The sequence below is a fragment of the Cydia fagiglandana genome, chromosome 5 (assembly GCF_963556715.1).
Source record: "Cydia fagiglandana chromosome 5, ilCydFagi1.1, whole genome shotgun sequence".
Lineage (NCBI taxonomy): Eukaryota > Metazoa > Arthropoda > Insecta > Lepidoptera > Tortricidae > Cydia > Cydia fagiglandana.
This window is the reverse complement of record NC_085936.1, coordinates 19,877,653-19,897,143: the sequence shown is the minus strand read 5'-3', so window position 1 is coordinate 19,897,143 and position 19,491 is coordinate 19,877,653. Positions and strand designations below refer to the sequence as shown.

The following is a 19,491-nucleotide window of genomic DNA, read 5'->3' as shown; positions in this document are numbered from 1 at the left end:
TTTTTTACTTGCTGCTATTCGAACTTACTACATTTGTCTGTCGTTGTCAGTGTCACTGTCGCGTCAAGCGCGTCACTGTTTAGCAAAACGTTATTTTAAAAAGTGTTTTCTTGGTACTACTTTTGCTGATTTGTAGAGAAAATTATCAAATAACTATTAAGTAATCGCTCGTTAATAGTGATAAAACTAACAATGGCTCCTCGTGAAAGTATAAAAGCCACTCCTAAGGTGCAGCGCACCGTATCGAAGACCAAACCGAAGGCGTCACCCATTTCGACAATCAAAAAGACCATGGCTACCAGGAAACTCGTGGATGCAACTCAAATTAAAGGTATTTATTTTGTTCATTGTATATTTATTTACTGCAATATAATAAAATTAATATTCTAAAGTGAAAACACCAAATTATGTCAATATTTTGTACTTATAGTAACTAATACAACAGTGAAGACCCGAGCCAGTATGGCGCCGCCTTGTACGCCAAAGCCTAAGGAGTCGAAGCCGGTTCCTACACCCAGCAGTGTCACCAAAAGTGCCAAAAAGGTCCGGAAACCAAAGGCCGCCCACTCCGGAGTCCCTGTGCCCAGCAAAATGCTCAAACTAATGAAATTACAAGCTGCAGGAGGTTTATAATAACTTTTATTTTTAAGAAGTTTCTATTATAGTGTAATTTAGTTGACTCTTGATGAGGTATAACAGGATATGATAAAGACCTTTCCTTTCATATACTTAACTTTCATACTAATTTAATTTACCAATTACTGCTGTTTTTATGAAATCACATACATTTTTGTCTTTTTTCATAGTTGTTTTTTTTCTGTGGAAAAAATTGTGTTGTGGATTTTTTTTCTTTGTTGTATCAACAGGGTTGTAAAACAGACAGACAGGTACATTCAAGTGGTCCTTCATTCGGGCTTCATTAAGTATATGGTAGATTTATTTTTACCTATAATTCTTATATTTACTTTAATTATAATTTCCTTGCTGTAGAGCACCTAATACCATTTTTATAATTTAAGTTATAACTTAAATCATGTTATGTATCACGAAATATGTCACCACTAATTTCTTTATCTCTTCTCTAACTTATTTAGAATTCTTATTGGTGATGTAAGTGGCAACACAGATTTATTTTTGTATCTTTCACATCTGACTTCTGCAGTTCATTAGACAGATTTACACTCATTTAGTTTTAAAAGTTAGAAAGATACCACATAAACCTTCTGTAAATAATTAATAGAACTGATTCTATGTTTACTTACTGTGCTGTACTTTGCGAAAGAATAATGTGCTAGTCAATCGGTACTTGCCCGTTATAATTACCTACTTGCGTATTTTTCGCGGTGGGAGGACAAAATTCATTGCATGCCAAAAATACGCAATTATAACGGGTTAGCACAGATTGACTAGCACATTATTATTTTGAAGATTAGTCATGTAATGTTTTTGTTTCAATCTTCAGACTTGCTAGGAAGAGTTGCGTTCTCGCGCGCGACTCCATAAATCTTGGCCGACGCGACTTCAAGTATGGGCTCGCGCGCGAGAACGCGACTCATGCTAGACGGTTTGTATAGTAAATACAACCTTGTCAAAGTCATGCTTAGTTATTTAGCCTATAAATCAAATTTGACTATACTATGTCATGTGCCATAGACAATAGACATATGCAGATCAGCTTGATATTTACAATATAATTGATCATGTTAATTATATTTGATGAATATCAAATTGGTATAATTAAATAGACAATGTTTCACATTAATAATATTGTGGTTATTAGTGTATGAAACTAATTTACTGGTTCTGTACATTGGAAATTATGTATGTAGTTAGTTATATTACGTATACCTTAAAAAATAAGTGAACAATTCGCTTTCCAACATAATGTTTTTAGAGTGTTTTAAATTTTAAAATATTTTTACATGTATTAACTCACATTTATAAATCGATTATCGCAAATTTTACATGTTTCATAACAAATTTGATTTTTTTGCAATAAAAATCGCATAACGTATGATGTATAACGTACTGTTTCTCTAATTGACATATTACGACCCAGAGCGGCTACCGCGAAAACCGAAATTCGCAAATTGCGGGGATCTTTCTTTTTTACTCCAATGAAGGCGTAATTAGAGTGACAAAGAAAAATCCCCGCAATTTGCGAACTTCGATTTTCGCGGTTATAGCCCAGACCCAGACATATGTAAGTTTTACATAATTTTAAAAATATTGACATATCCCACCTTCGCTCCACCACGCCTTAGGACCTTTACACACTACGACTTTTGACAGCTTTACAGACGCGATATAAATACGTTAGAAAAGGCTCTTAGGCCCACTTGCACCGTCCCACTAACCCGGGGTTAAGCGGTTAAACCGTTAACCAAGTGTCAAATTGTACTGGTAACCATGGTAACTCCAGGTTTAACCGGTTAACCCCGGGTTAGTGGAATGGTGCAAGTGGCGCTTAGTCGTACGAATAGGGCGAATAGATTTAAGTCTTGCCATGTAACCTTGTACAGTCGTTTGCAACAATATCTTGCACGATGTGCGTAAAAAAGTTGACACAGCTCGAAAATGCATGCACCTGTGACCTTATTACAGTCGCTATCAAATATACCGGAGCGACCGAGGTACTCAAAAATATCTGAACACGCACTCTAACCTAACGCGTTGACAATTGAGTCAGTAGAGGCGTGTCCAGTACTTTCATTTTACGTCAAATACTAGTGTATAAATGCCATTTTAGTTTAAAGTACTGATTACCTGATAATATTTAGGCTTATATGCTTATGGATAATAAATTTTAAGAATGAAATAACATTTTATTTAATTTACAAAAGTAATGGTCCCATCTGCTGAAAACTATGAAGCCCTATAAGTTCGTTCTTTTTAGCATTAGAAATAAGGTAAACAGTCTTGATGTGTCTTTTAATTGAAAAACACATTTTAATAATAAGTTACGACAATACTTATGTAACAATTATGAATCTAATACGATCATTTATATTCTTCTGCTTTCATAAGTAATAGTTACTGATTTTTAAAAAGCATTTTTCAATTAAAATACTTCTCAAGATCGCTTACCTTCTATCAAGTTCTTTCTAACGTAACGATAAATCGTTGCGAAAAAACTGTGCAGTCCGACTGTGCAGACAAATCGAACCGTGTGTATGACAAATCGTTGTCGATTATCGTAACGATTTGTCATACACACGGTTCGATTTATCTGCACAGTCGGACTGCACAGTTTTATCGCAACGATTTATCGTTACTTATGTAGCCGGCATAATGCTAAAAAAAACGAACTATAGGAACTTGTTTGGTGATCTAAGTTTATTCTCATCTTCCAAAACTGTTGTTTAGATATTGTAATAATTGTATTATACCATAGAGAAATATAAGTAAAGAAAGAGTGGTAATAACTCCATACATCAGTTTTCTTACCCGCGAGTTATATCGTAGCCGACATCTAGCGACAGGTAGCGGACATTATCAGTACTGCTAGTTGACAATAGATGTCGCGGCGAACGAAAATGTCGACTACGAAATAACTCGCGTTTTGACAGGGCGTGGCTCACTCCGCGATTTCGTCGCTTTGCTACAGGTAGCTAAAAGTACATCCGTTCGACACCAATTTTGGTGGCTATAGTTCGTTATTTTTAGCATTAGAAAGAACTTGAAAGAAGGTAAGCGATCTTGTCATGTCTTTTAATCAAAAACGCTTTTTAAAAATCAATAACTATTACTTATGAAAGCAGAAGAATATAAATGATCGTATTAGATTCATATTATTACATATTTGCAGTAACTTATTTTAAAAAAGTGTTTTTCAATTAAAAGATACATCAAGATTGTTTACCTTATTTCTAATGCTAAAAAAAACGAACTATAGTCTGCCCTGGGGGCCGATTTTTGAATTTCGATCGTTCGTTATCGTCACTCGAAAATCGGTGGAAAACGGTGAAATGCTAATTTTTTAAATACAAGCGATAGTAATTGGGAATCTAGTAGTATTGACCACTCGTTTTCAATTCTATTAGTAGAATATAAATGCCTAGTAGTGGAGATATTATTGAACGAAATACACGAAATCGAGCGGTACAATTTCAAAAATCGGCCCCCTGATCGTAACAGACGCGTTTTGTTAGAGTGAGTCTACTGTACCTAGTACTATTATTTATTCTGTGGTTTTTATAAGAAAACTGATGTATAGCTACCAATCTTTCTTTACTCACATTTCTCTAGATTATACCTACTTACTTATTATAATCACCTCCTCTTACGACGCGACGGCGACGGGCGTTAGGTAGCGCGTCCACAGCTTATTCTGTGTCAATGTAGAGTCCGCCTATGATTTATTTATTTATTTCAAAACAAGTTAAACAGCATACCAGTAAAAATACCAAACCAATGCTAACTGACACAGAAAATTAAAGAAAAATAATACAATATGTATACAATTCATCACAAGTTACAATACCTATCTAAACATAAATTACTTAATACATTTTAAACCGTAGAAGGACGTGCATCCATCTTCTCTTCTCACAAAACCTCAAACATTCATCACGCACAACCACCAGTAAGATAACTTTTCACCAACTCGAACAGAACAAAGTGAAGTGGTGTCGTTATAATAAACGAAATTGCCAAAAGGTCATTGCCAGACTGTCACCTGCACCATTATTCATCAGCAATTCAGCACCCTTTAGTATACCTACGTCACAGCCATGTTACCGGGCACAGGCACAGCCCTTTTTTCACGAGAGGGTTTGGGCTTTAATAGTCCCAAATGCGGATTAGGTACATTTGTTACACTCCATTGAATTTCTTCACGGGCGCAGGTTTCTTCACGATGTTTTCCTTTACCGAAGATTATCTGGTAAAGTACATATAAATTGAACGATATTTCGCACACACCTACGCTTTACTTTCACTATTGTGATATGTTTAGTAACTTCAGCAGTATGTAGGAAAAGTGACCAAGCCCCTCGATCTGTGATCAGTGATCGAAGCCGGACGAACCGTTGCACTCGTTGCAGTCAGTTTTACCACCTCATTGAGAAATTGGGACTAGTTCCTCTGTGACCAGGGGGCCTGTGGCCAAGACGACGGCAATCGAAACTTTAATAACAATAATAACTAAAGAAGAATATATGGAAATAGTCACGTTACTTTTCGTAGCAGTTCTCTTAACATATTACATGTAAAGTCGCCATCGTATATATCGGAGCGGCCAAGGTGCTCAAAAATATTTGAACACACACTAACGCCCTGACACAGGCGTGCTCAAATATTTGCGAGCGCCTCGGCCGCTCGTTCCTATTATATCTAATGGCGACTGTACGTATACATTTTTTCTTTTCGCTTGGCGTGTCAATGTACCTACGATTGCCAACTTGGCTAGCCCCCAGGTAGCCGGTTATCGCGTTCATAATTTTAGTACATGCTTAATACAAAAAATATTAAAAAAAATACTCCCTAGGCGTAGTCTTTTTTTTTCGATTTTGTCCATGAGTAGTACCTGGCCTACTACCCCAAAATATTTCTGGTATCGCCCGGGCCATCAGTGGAGCACCCGCCCCGCGCCGCGCCATAAATCTCCGTCAACGAATAGCTGACAGACAGACGGACAGTCGTAAAACGGGTGGGCTCAGTGCATGCTAATATTACTAGACATAGACACGCCCAATGATGTAACATGCTCGTAAAAGCTTAACGTATTCCATTTATAATTGGCTCAATTAATATGACGTCAATCCCAACTTACAGGTAAGTTCAAATAGATAGCAACGGCCAAAGTAGCCAAATATATCGTAACACACCTTTGTTACCGAGGAACCCACTGATTAACAGTCCGCCGGACGGTATCGGCTTGTCAGAACAAAATTTTGACAGCTCCGAACAACTGACAGTCTGATACCGTCCGGCGGACTGTTAACCAGTGGGCTCCTCGGTAACAAAGGTGTGTTACGACATATTTGGCCGTCACTATCTATTTGATGCTGACTGTACGTAATGGCTCCTCTACACGATGGGCCAGCGCCGGCCACTCCAAGGGACGCAGCCATACGGTAGAATGAGATGGCAATTGCTTGCTCCGTCTAATGCATACCTAAATGCGTCCCATGGAGTGGCCGGCGCTGCCCATCGTGTAGAGGAGCCATAAGTAACGATTAAGCGCTACCCCAATAGCGTCTACCGAGCATCGACGTCCACTCAACTCTACGTCTGCTGGCCGACGCAAGGTTGGCGCAACTGCGCAGCGATTAACATTTATTTTAACTTTTAAAATGCCAAATTCAGTTTTTTAGTAAACATTTTTAATCTTTGACTTTGGGCATAGTTCAATTTGTATGGAAATCATTACCGCCACGCGCTATTTTAGCAGCCTTCGTTGCGTTATATAGGTATTTTTGCAGATGACGGTACCATGACTAACATTAAATTCACGTAACCGTAATTACAAGTTTTACATATCAACATTTCAAATAATCTAGAAATTCTTGGCTTCCTAGCTGTTTTCACGCAGTCTGATAAAAACATATTTTATTTAATCTATTTATTTTCCTTGTACTAAGTACTTAATATTGATTACAAATAATTTTTTTTGCAATGTTAATATTTATTTTGTAATAACATTTCAGCTGGCGCTCGATATCACTGCGTCGCGAGAATATTAATTAGGTGTAGGTACCATAAGCAATAAATTAAATTGGAATACCTATAGGCAGGGGGTAGAATAATCAAAGCAAAAATTACATTTTGTCGGATTGCTTGCAATAAAAAACCTAGGACAGATTTTATAAAACGCGAGTCGTTTCACGACTGCTCAATTGGTACACCAAATAGTGCTTCTGAAAGCATTATGTAGGCCCCTAACTATAGTCCGTTTTTTTTAGCATTAGAAAGAACTTCGCAGAAGTTCGCTTGTGGTTCTAAAACTGGCACTTTTAGCGGTAACAATTTGAAGTAAATTAAATGTATTGACCATGCTACATTAGATAATTCAATAATTATTAACAATTAACGAGCCTGATAAAAACTGAACGCTTGCTTCTGCGGAGTTCTTTCTAATGCTAAAAAAACGAACTATACGTACCTAACATCGAAATCACTTTAAAAAGTTATGTCTATAATATTTCATGAGTTCCTTCGATCCCATTCATCCCGATTCCATTATCAAATCCAAATCCCACTTCATTTTTTTTATCTTTCCGATTTCAAGAGTTCTTTTTTTCTCACTGATTTAAACTTTCACGGTTTTAGACATTATTAAATTGTACGGGAGTTTTCACTTTTCTTCTCTTCTGTAAATATGTATAATAAAACAATGATTCGGAAATATGGGGCCAGAGGCGTAACTAGGGGGGGGTTGGCGGGGGCACGTGCCCCGGGTGCCGTCCAAGGGGGGGGGGCGCCAAAATGGGCAATAAACCTCCCATAGAAAATGGACCAGCCAAAATGTAGGAAACAGCCAAATTTTTTTTTTGTGACTATTTGGTTGGTCTCATAGTAGAAATTGCTCAGTATACAGAAATGCAGTTATTTTGTAGCCGCCCTGCATACAGGGTGGTCCAAACCTTGACGACCAAAAAATTTTTTTACACCCCATGTATATGTATGTTAGGTAGCTTTTCGTAGTTTTCGAGTTTAACTTTTAACTTTTGTTAAGAAATTCCAGGGTGAAGCTTTACTTTGCTTTTATTCCTTCTTAGTAGGGTCAGTAAGGAACACAAATGTATGGAAGTGCATGCACTTTAGTCTCAGGCGATGCCGCTTGGCACGATTGTTCCTTAGATCAAACAAAGTTGATCTGGCCCGGTAGCCAGGAGATCGTACCATGTAGACCCCCCAAGAAGGGGGGGGGGCAGGGTCGGCTCCCCAGGTCCAATCTATGCTATATTCCTTCCTAGTCTTAGCAACTAGGGCAAGTTACATATCATTTTCGTATAACTTAGGGACGAGGAATTTATTTTTGAAATAATTGTTATACCTTGCCATACAAAAAAAATATTTTCGTACAAAAAATGAAAATGTTATGTAATTTTTTGTGATAATTTTGGATGTTACAATCGCAGTGTGGCGATTTGCACTAAATGAAAAATTGTACGATGTAGCCCATGTATTCTTTATTCTGAAAAATATCACTTTATAGTAGGCATTCATACATTTTTTTGTAATAAAAAAATAATTTATAGCGCGTGGCGGTAACAATTTCATACAAATGGAACTATGCCCAAAATCAAAGATTAAAAATGTTTACTAAAACACTGAATTTGACATTTTAGAAGTTTAAATATGTTTTAATAATTTTTCCATGCGTTTTTGCCCTTTTTTGGTACAAATTTGTTGTTTTTATTTTTCTTCATACAAACTTTCTCCCCCTATTTCCCCCCCTTAAGCTTTGATTTGGACCCGGGTATGTCCTTAAACTACGCCCAAGACCACCGGTGGACGGGCAGCAGCGTCTCTCAAATTCGGTGTACTCGACTGCGATCGCCAACCCGCCTGCCAAGCGTGGCGATTATGGCATTCACCCCCCATAAGGGGGTGGCCTATGTTCAGCAGTGGACGTCTTATGGCTGAGATGATGATGATGATGAAGCTTTGATTTTATAAAATTTTATTTTATCTTAAACTTAAACCTGTCGCATTTAATTGATGTTGAAAATTTCAGCTTTATATTTTCAGGGGTTTAGATTGTATGATGTCTGGAAGTAAGCAGAGTTTTGTTAGATATTATAATGTATGAGATATTATGAAATAAAATGTCTTTAGCTCAAACACATGTAGATCCTAAACTACTGAACATTTTAACCTGAAAGTTTGAACATCGATTAATTACAAAAGGTTTAAGTTAGTTATAAAAACTAATTTAAAAATATCTACCCTTAAGGGGGGAAATGGGGGCAGGGGGGGTGAAAGTTTGTATGGAAGAAAAATAAAAACAACAAATTTGTACTAAAAAAGGGCAAAACCGCATGGAAAAATTATATTTAAACTTTTAAAATGTCAAATTCAGTATTTTAATAAACATTTTTAATCCCTGACACTGCGGAGTTGCGAACTACATCGCAGCCATAATTGTATTTTTAGTTTTAAGATATGTTTTGTATTAATATGTAAGCTAGTTTTAAGGTATATATTTATCTATGGGCCAATAGTTGCCTGAAAATAAACGTTTTCATTCATTTCATTTTTTCATTTCATAATCTTTGACTTTGGGCATAGTTCCATTTGTATGGAAATCGTTACCGCCACGCACTATAAATTATTTTTTTATTAAATATATTATATATATTATATATTATATATATGTGCTCAGATAATCTGGTTGAAATGTTTCGGCCCGTCTCTCCTATGTAGTTTGGCTACCGGGCCGAAACATTTCAACCAGATTATCTGAGCACATATGTAGTATGAAGAATAGGGACAGCCGGGGCTCTGCGGTGACGGAACACGTATTGGATTCGGATTCGACTCACTATATACGTTTCGATAAGGTAACCGTGCTGGCGAAAGAAAAGTTTGTGATTCAGCGAAAAGTACGGGAGGCTATCGAAATTAGTCGTCATCCGAATTTTAACCGTGATTGTGGTTGGTCAGTGCCTACAAGCTGGAAAACTGTTTTGGGTACTACGTCGGTGGACAGTGTGGACGAACCATTAGCGAATGACGTAGTGAGTGTTGTGTGCAACCCATCATTTGACAATAATGCCATAAACGAGGGTAGTTTCTCGCTCCCCCTGCCGCCACCGGCGCCTGCGCCGAGTCATCGGGCGCGGAGAGCTGCGGCCCGCAGTCTGCGCCGGTCCGTCACCGTAAACGCAAGCTCCTGATGACACTCCTCGGTACGGAGTGAAACATGTCGAGCGTTTTTCGACTTAAAATACGTGAGTGACCCGTTCTTAATATATTTAATATGTCTGTGTCTCACGGAAGTTTTGTTATTTTTTTATTACAAAAAAATGTATGAATGCCTACTATAAAGTGATATTTTCCAGAATAAAGAATACTTGGGCTACATCGTCCAATTTTTAATTTAGTGCAAATCGCCACACTGTGATTGTAACATCCAAAATTGTCACATAAAATGACATAACATTTTCATGTTTTGCACAAAAATCATTTTTTTTGTATGGAAAGGCATAATAATTATTTCAAAAATGAATTCCTCGTCCCTAATTTATACGAAAATGATGTATAACTTGCCCTAGTTGCTAAGACTAGGAAGGAATATAGCATAGATTGGACCTGGGGAGCCGACTCTCTCACCCCCCCTTTTTGGGGGGTCTGCATGGTACGATCTCCTGGCTACCGGGCCAGATCAACTTTGTTTGACCTAAGGAACAATCGTGCCAAGCGGCATTGCCTGAGACTAAAGTGCATGCTAAATGACCTTACTGACCCTACTATTCTAATAATTGTTCGTGGTATTTGCACTGATAACAAATGGGCGGACGACGGATGCAATATACCTACGTCAAAATCCTGTCAAACGATATACGTAATGCTTCGTAATAAGACGTATATTGCATCCGTCGTCCGCTCATTACTGATTACTTACATGAAATAGCGATGGGGAAGTGACCCCATAAAATAATAGTAGAAATAACAAAAGTAGATTTTTTTTTTATGAATTACTAATTCCTACCTAAGTTCCTTTGACCGGCGACTCTGACAAATTATGACTATTGAGTATCGCTTTTTTTACCTTTTAAAAAAACTTAGGGTCTAGCAGTTTCTAAAATAACCAAAAGTCCTTGAAATCGCTTGTAATGTTTATTTATTTAGGTAAGGGCAACATCTAAGCTTGACATGCTGAAAAAGTTTGTCTTTTTTTCCCAACTCAGCCAAGTGAGGATGCTGATATTTTGAAGTGAAAACTTCTTTAGCGGCGCTGTGCACTTTTTGTCATGGGGAAAAAATGTTAAACTCGTAACAGGTGTCACCTGACCGTAAGATGGACACGTGACCTGATCGAAGAACTGTTACAATGTCATTGAGTTTTCACTTCTGCCGGCACTCCCGGAGTGCAACCCGTTGTGCTTTTTAGCAACTGTACTGTTTGTCAAGGATTATGTTACGAAAAGGAACATTCAAAAAAGTTCGATAGTTTTTTTTAAATAAATTAATTGCTTCACCCCGGAATTTCTTAACAAAAGTTAAAAGTAATAAAAATCATTATTCGAAAAGTCGGCTAACATACTCGTACCTACATATTCTGATAGGCCACAGCGTGAGGAATCAAAAAAAATTTTTTTTGGACGTCTAGGTTTGTACCATCCTGTATAACACATGCCGTGCCAACATCGCTCGTTCTGTAATACTGGAATGTCCTGAAAAACTTGTGTCAGGTATTGAGAGCATTCTATTCAGAGTTTCTGTGTGGAATCGGGACAATTTAGTCCAATGAAATCCCACCAAGGTTCAATTTTGCGCGTTTACCGCTAAGAAAACCTCATTTTTCAAGGCACAACAATTCCCATGTAGTATTGGGAGCCTCGGTGTTGACATCTCCATCAGTGACGTCCAATAATTTCGTAGCCACCTTGCTGGGTAGGCTGCGCTCGTATCCAAAAAAACTCGGTGTGCTCAATAAAGGGAGGCGATACATTACTCTGGGATAGACGATCCTATATATTGAGTACTGATCCTATATACTGCTGTCACCTTTGGGCAGGAGCACCTGGATGCTACCTTGGATCCTTCAAATCAATCCAAAGGCGCGCTGTACCTATGAATAGTCTACGATCCCAAACTCACAAGCGATATTGAACCATTAAGTCTAAGGAGATCTCCAAAAAGGAACTGTATAAGTTTTAAAATGTTCGGCAACGCGCATGTAACACCCCTAGTGCCTGAAGTGTATAGACGTCGTAAGCTTGTTAGCCACCGATGTACCTATACCTACTAAAAACACTTATTTGTCTAATTTAAAAATACCTAAACATTAACCCTTTGACCGCCGTTGTCCGGTATAGAAGACAACGATAGAACGATACGCTGGCGCCGTCGTCTTGTATACAAGACACAAATTCAACCACTGAGTTAATGTGAAAATAATAACAATTGCAATTTCATTTACACTCGTGTTCATATTTAAGGTCTTTGTTTTTTCATTTATTTGCTTTTTAAGCCGCTATATAAATCCCTTCTTTTATAATAAGGCATTTAAAAAAATTGCTCCAATTTTCAACATTTTTCATGTTCCTCGTCGCCGTTGTCTTGTATAAAAGACAGCCAGGGATGGGAATGTTAACTCGATATGGGAATTTTTAAAGTAAATATTAAGTCAGAAATATGTTTTTATCTAAGTATTTGAGCACTTGTAAATCGCCAATTTTTTTCAACGAATAGTAGGTATTACTACTTACTAGAATACGTAGAACGAGAGTCAGATAGGCATAACTATATTTAAAGTTCAGGCAGCTTCTTTAGTTCTATAAACTAGAGTCAGACAAGTAAATTTGCCCTTGTAGATTGTGGACTATTTAATTGCAGAAGAGATAAATAAAAAAAATAATTGATGTTATTTTATAGCTTAGTGGGAAGGGATACACCGAAGCGACCGCTTCGCACAAGAGTGGTACAGGGACATACCGGTTTATCAGACTTTAGTTTTTTGTTATAACATTGAAGTTAATGTGTAATTTTTTTATAACAAGTCGTTGAACGTTTTTTTGATAAGAGTTTACCTATATTAATGTAAACCAAACTGAAATTATAATGATAGATTCTAATTCCGGAATAATATCTTCACTCATTAAAAATTCAACCCACGTGTAATTGTAAATATACTGAATTAAACTTGTAACATTATCTTTTATAGATTTATTTAGGTAAAAACATAATAATAAAGGGAAACATATTTAGTTTGACAAATACAGGAAAATCAAGAAGAACGAAATTTGAATTCATAAAACCAAAGACAAGAATAAAAGCAAATAGGATTGTTGCCACTGTAAATGTACATTATATTAACAGTAATTTAACTAAAACAGTTCCGGTATATTGACTTTATCGACACATGATGCGCAGCTTTAACGTTACGCCAATAAAGTTTACGTACCGACAAGCGCTTACGCCGTTGACCTAGAGACTATTATTACTTGATCCGCGCGGAAACAGTCCTTGTCGATCTGCACTGCGGGCAGTCCATGCGCGCCGTTGTCTTGTATAAAAGACTTCTCGTACAGCCTAGTGCGGCGATATCACGTCTTGAATCGACATTGTTTAGTGGTTGTTTTTTATGTTAAATCCCTATATTTTAAACATTTTCGGGTGTAAAACATATGTTTAATTTTGGCAATTTGGAATTAAATTAAAACAGGATAAGAACAAAGCTAAATTAAAAAGATTTTTACCATAAATTGTATATATCGATATCACTATTTGCAATCCCTAAACTTTTTATTAGTTGTTTACTTAAAATTTGCTCTGGCGTGTGAGTGAGCGTCTTTGCGGACTAGGTCCGGCGGCCAAAAGGTTTTAATAAGTAAAAAGTAACCCTTTCGTTGGTTCATTTCGTTTGGTTTGGTTTCGTTGGTTCAGGGGCGGGGGGACGCAAATTTGGTGCCTGCCCCGGGTGCCATATTCTCTAGCTACGCCACTGTATGGGGCAAAAAAAGACTCGTAGGAAAAATATATAGGTAAATAAATATATTTAAAAATCATTAAATAATGATAATACTGAAAATTAAACTAATGCATAAATAAAATTAACTTAAATATACCTACTTAAAGCAGAAATATCCTTGGAGCTTGGAGGAGCTGCGGCATTTCGTTGAAAATTTTAACAAACGTTTGCGTTTGTGTATTAAAGTGATTGAAGACAATTATTTTTTGTTGCATAAAAAGAGTGTAGTTGTACTTCCCGCTGTCTGTCTGTTCCTATGTATGCATCTTTAAAACTATGCAAATTTTTGGGCCACCCTGTATGCTCCTTGCCCATGCAATTCCACGGTCTATTAGGCAAATGTCAATTTAATTTGTTTTTTTCCTTATACGGCTACCTATATTTTGAGTAAACAAGTGTTATTTTTCATTTAAATGGTAATTATACTTAAAACAATGAAGTCGTGTGTACACAAACTTTCATATAAAAGGAATCACTGAAAGCAATATAGAATTAAGTTCTTTTGGCCCTTGTGGGATAGATTCTATTCAGCCATCAAAAACGGTTTATATATACAACATAAATCGTCTGATACAGACGAAAAGGCCTATGATGATGTGGGATAGAACAAACGTCATCAGGATCATGCTCTGGGGAATAGTATTGTTAACAGGAGCCTTAGCTCTAGCACAGTCGGCAGATTCTGGTGCTGAAATACGCCGTAAGTTTCATTTATAAAGCGGGCACAGCAGTGCCGGATTTGCCTTAAGGGCCCTAAGGCCAAGTAGGCCCGGGCCTAGGGCGGCAAATTGTGACAAAAATTCGCTGATGATAACAAGAAATATAACTCAAAATGTAGTCAATAGTCTTAGGTTTTAGGAGACCCATATTCGTTTTGAAAGACCTACCCAACGATACCCCACACTATCAAAACAAAGCAAATAAAATAAAATAAAAAGTTTTGTATGGGAGGTACCCTAAAGAATTTTTTTGTACTTTTTATTTTACCGTTCTGTCGCAATGCATGATTTACATATGTATCCATGCTTTCTATTAGCACTAACGATCACGGAGCAAAGCCTCGGACAGACAGACAGACCTGGCGAAACTATAACGGCTTCTAGGTGACTATGAAACCCTAAAAAACGAGAGGAGTTATGACGTCTTCCTTTTTATATGGAATAAAAAAAAATGTTTACGTTAATGTACAGCCTGTACATCGTTGACCTGTTGACCGAGTGTTAGCGAAGCTCTCCGTTATATAAAAACCGGTCAAGTGCGAGTCGGACTCGCGTTCCAAGGGTTCCGTACATTAAGCCCGAATCACGCTTGACTGCACATTTCTAATAGGTTTTCCTGTCATCTATAGGTAAAGAACTTTTTTGTGTATTTTTTTCATAAATTTTAGACCCAGTAGTTTCGGAGATAAAGGGGGGAATGGTAATTATTTGGTTGAACCTATGTATTTTAAAATTATAAAAAAAATATACTTGTAATTCACAAAATGAGCTTTTTCATTTGTTTGATATGTAACACGATATAATTTAAAGAACTTTATTTTGAACTTTCTCGTTCACCCCCCCCCCCCCCGCCAAAAGTGGCACACATGTTTAAAATTCCTTTGTTTACGTTACATACTTTGTGTATTAATTATCATTTTATTTTGTGTTCAGCTTCAGCGGCACAGCCCAAATGCGGCACGGGCGAGGAATGGAGCGACTGCGGCTCTTCGTGCCCGAAGTCTTGCGACAACCGAGACAACACGTGTCGCATGTGTCGGGTGAATTGTGTGCCCGGCTGCTTCTGCGCCGGCGCGACTGTCAGAGGACCGAATAACACTTGCATCGAAACGAATCACTGCCGTAAGTACCAGCCAGGCGTGGCTCATTCCGCGATTTCGTCGCTTTGCTACAGGTAGCTACAAGCATATCCGTTCCACACCAATTTTGGTGGCTAGCCATAAGCCGCGCGTGGCGCTGTCGCCACCTAGCGGCCATAACTGTCCTGATCGTAACAGACGCGTTTTGTTAGAGAGTGAGTCTTCCGTACCTTAGTACTATAATATGTCGTTGTCCCTCGACAAGCGACAATCATTAGCTGATTAACTTAGCAGACGTTTACGAATAACGCCGTTAATAAATATTAAGGAACTTACAGCGGAACTTAATTACAATCTTGTCTTTTTACAGCTAACCGCACGTGCTCCGGCGCTAACGAATTTTTCGACCCTTGTCCTAAAACATGTCCTAAGGGCGAAAGTTGTGATAACTTGTGGTTCAAAACACCATGCACTTCTATAGACTGCTGTGAACCTAAATGTCGATGCAAGACCGGATACTACAAAAATGATCAAAATAAATGTATCAGCGCAGATGAATGCAAAAGTAAGTGTCTTTTCATAAGAATATTTTTACCTGACATCATATCTTATAAGTGTTTCTCTTCAATTTTCAAAAAATGAAAATCTGGTTACTTGGTTAAAATGATTACTCGTGTAAAGCCGGGACGGGGGTTGCTAGTTTAAATTTATGCTTCATTCCGTTCATTATTATTTTATACAGAAAAAGAGTTTGGAGAAAATCCACTAAAGGTACCTATAATTATATTTCCCCTTAGATACTCGTACAGTTTATATTATTAGCATGCACATCACGGCCAAATTTTTATTTAAAAGCTGTCTGGCGCCTGCGCGCCGTCCATACGAGATCGCAGACATATATCTTGTTGCATGACTTTGATCATGCTTAATTGGAATGTGGATTATCATTGTATCCTATCTCTTCGTCAGATCTAGGCGTTTATTTTGGTCTGTTTTGGTTGAGGTACTTACTTGAGGTAGGTAATGATGGCTTAGGTAATTGAACTTGAAGTGATGCTAGACGAAATGATGTTGGTGCTTGATCCAGGTGCAAAAATAGATGCTATAACCGCATTTAATTATCTTAGGCTTAGAAAATAACTAAAATAAGCAGAGTAGAAAGCAGCTCAGTTTTGGGGACTAAAACCGTTTATGTAACCGCTTATTAACGGGGAAAAAATCGCCTAAATCACTGTCAACGACGCTCACTGTCGCTGTCTAGAACGCTGGTTGTGTGGCCGTTTCGCCTCGCTGAAATGACACTTTTTCGCCTTCCAGTCTGGTAACGAGAAGAAGCCTCTATTAGGCGCGGCGACAAATCTTTATAGTGTCGACGCGCGCTTGCACCCCACGGCCCTAATAAAGTTTCAATTCAACCCAAACGCTGCATAAATGCTGCTTCCTAAGGCGACATAAGTACAATAATAAGGTCTTATCTTAACCAGCACTAAATTTGGTGCCCGGAGCATGGGCAGGGGACGGTTCTAGTGCTAGGTAGTGTATTAGCGGCTCGCAAAAGTAAGTAGAATCCACATTGTAATTTTTGCCAATCCGCTGGGAGCCCACTCTTGGTGATTGAATTAAATGTCCAAATATCAGTATAGTGGCAATAAACTTGTATTAAACAGGCGCTGTAACTCTTAGTGCGTTTTATAATCGTACTTATTTCGAAATGCAGAACACACGTGCCTTTCCTTTGATATTTCAAGAGCATAAGTACCTCCTGTGGTCATAAAACTATCTTTTACCGGTCACTGTTACTGACGAATTGAAGATGCTTGCCTAATAAAAGTATGCTCGTAATTCTAGGAGCTGACCCTCTTTTACTAAGAAAGAAGATACCTAATAAAGTAGGGAAATTGTTCACGGCGACTTTTTGCAGCGATGCAGTCGCTAGTCGCAAAAAGGCTGCAATGTTGTCGCTAGTCATATACCCTCGTACCTTAAGCCAAATATACGATTACGATTATGCAAATGCATGCTGCTATGCTAGTATAGATAGTATGATGATAGGCGTTCGCGATAATAGTACTATCGCGAACGCCGTGTACGACCTCCCTAATATATACTTTTTAGAAGTTTTATACTGTCTGGTATGGTCTGAAAATAAGAATTGGAATATCTAGTTTTCCCCAGGAAAAAAAAAGTGTTATCACGATCCACCCAACATTTTAACGGATGCTATCAAACACTCCTTTCATCCGAAGGCGGCCACCAGCAGTCCAAAGCTTTAGCAGTCTAAGCCCTACTCTACCAGCCACCTATCAACAAACCCTGGTCTTGAGCTAATCTCATTTATAAGTGACTCGCCGACTTGTCGGAAGCCGGTCAGCCGGTGTTGCTCGAATAAGGACTCGCCAAACTAGCAGTCTTCCGAATGTCGTCCACCCAACATTATAACGGACGCCAGACGCTCTTTTCCTCCGAAAGCGTCCACCTTCCAGCAATCTAAAGCTTAGCGGCTAACTAGGGTTGCCAGATGGTCGGGATTTGGCGGGATTCTCCCGATTTTTAGCATGTGTTCCCGATTCCCGACAAAGTGAAACTTGTCCCGAAAAACAGCTTCACGTTATAAAACAACAATTTCAAGTTCCGAACTGTCGCCGAGCAAGCGAACTGACGTAGTGCCAATAATGTAAAATATCGTTGTTTTTAATATAATCACTTTAATATTAATGTATTTTTTTTTCCGAATAAAGTCCCAAAATCCCGAAAAATAGATATTGTTTCCCGATATTAGCGCCTTTCAATCTGGCAACCCTACGGCTAACCTAAGCTACAATATCGTCAATATCGTAGTGCCCCCCCTTTTAAATCAATCTAAAAACGGGACAACACTCTGATGTTGCCACTTTTTAATTTTTACAATTTCTTGTCGGTCTATACTTAATGATCTCATCTAGGGTTGCCAGATGGTCGGGATTTGGCGGGATTCTCCCGATTTTTAGCATGTGTTCCCGATTCCCGACAAAGTGAAACTTGTCCCGAAAAACAGCTTCACGTTATAAAACAATAATTTCAAGTTCCGAACTGTCGCCGAGCAAGCGAGCTGACGTAGTGCCAATAATGTAAAATATCGTTGTTTTTAATATAATCACTTTAATATGAATGTATTTTTTTTTCCCGAATTAAGTCCCAAAATCCCGAAAAATAGATATTATTTCCCGATATTAGCGCCTTTCGATCTGGCAACCCTAATCTCATCACTCAGTAATAAAATAAAATGTATTGTGTCACCCACCATGCCAGGCCCCGCCCCAAAGGGCCCGTAGCGCCATCAAACAAGTCGTAACGCATTAACAATCCGACGGGCAGATTTATGTGGTCCAAGACGGACGCCGCGCGCGCATGATGGGAATTAATCAGTGGCCGAGGCACAGGCGGTAGCGGAGAGACGGTTTACGTCTCGGCCACGACATTGCGCGACTTGCGACGGCGGCAGCGATAACCATAAGTTGGAGCGAGACACAACGATCGGACCTTTCGTAACTCATCTTTGGTTGTCGCTGCCGCCGTCGCCAGTCGCGTACCTAATGTCGTGGCCCACACTAAAGAGTCACGGGAACCTGAAGAACGTTCTTATAAATATGTACTATTATGGCTCCTCTATACGATGGGCCAACGCCGGCCACTCCAAGGGACGCATTTATGCGTTAGAGGGAGCAAGTTATATTGCTATCTCATTCTACCGCATGGCTGCGTCCCTTGGAGTAGCCGGCGTTGGCCCATTGTGTAGAGAAGCCCTTACGCGCGCACTAGCGCCATACTTAGGTTAGGTACTTACTTCGCTGACTCCGCCGGGCTTCGGGTCGCTACCCGAAGTGGATCTTGGCTTCCGACACTAGATTTCGCCATTCGTTCCTATCCTGTGCGATCTGACGTCGTTCAGCCGCTACATAACACTTAAGAGTGGCGATAAGCGCCCTCCAGACTATGCGCGTGAATCGCGGGCGAAGCCGCGAACGCGAGTGTGGAGTCTAGTTCGCTGATATGCGAAATCGACTCCAGA

The 19,491-nt window shown here is 38.7% G+C and overlaps 1 protein-coding gene across 1 annotated transcript; it reads left to right on the top strand.

Annotated features, from left to right (window-relative positions):
• Window positions 1-82: 82 nt before the first annotated feature.
• On the top strand, window positions 83-674 carry LOC134664851 (histone H1-like). Its single transcript, XM_063521582.1, has 2 exons — window positions 83-331; window positions 431-674. Exons 1-2 carry the CDS (start codon window positions 193-195, stop codon window positions 631-633), a joined length of 342 nt encoding a protein of 113 aa, XP_063377652.1. The 5' UTR covers window positions 83-192; the 3' UTR covers window positions 634-674.
• The last annotated feature ends 18,817 nt before the right edge of the window (window positions 675-19,491 follow it).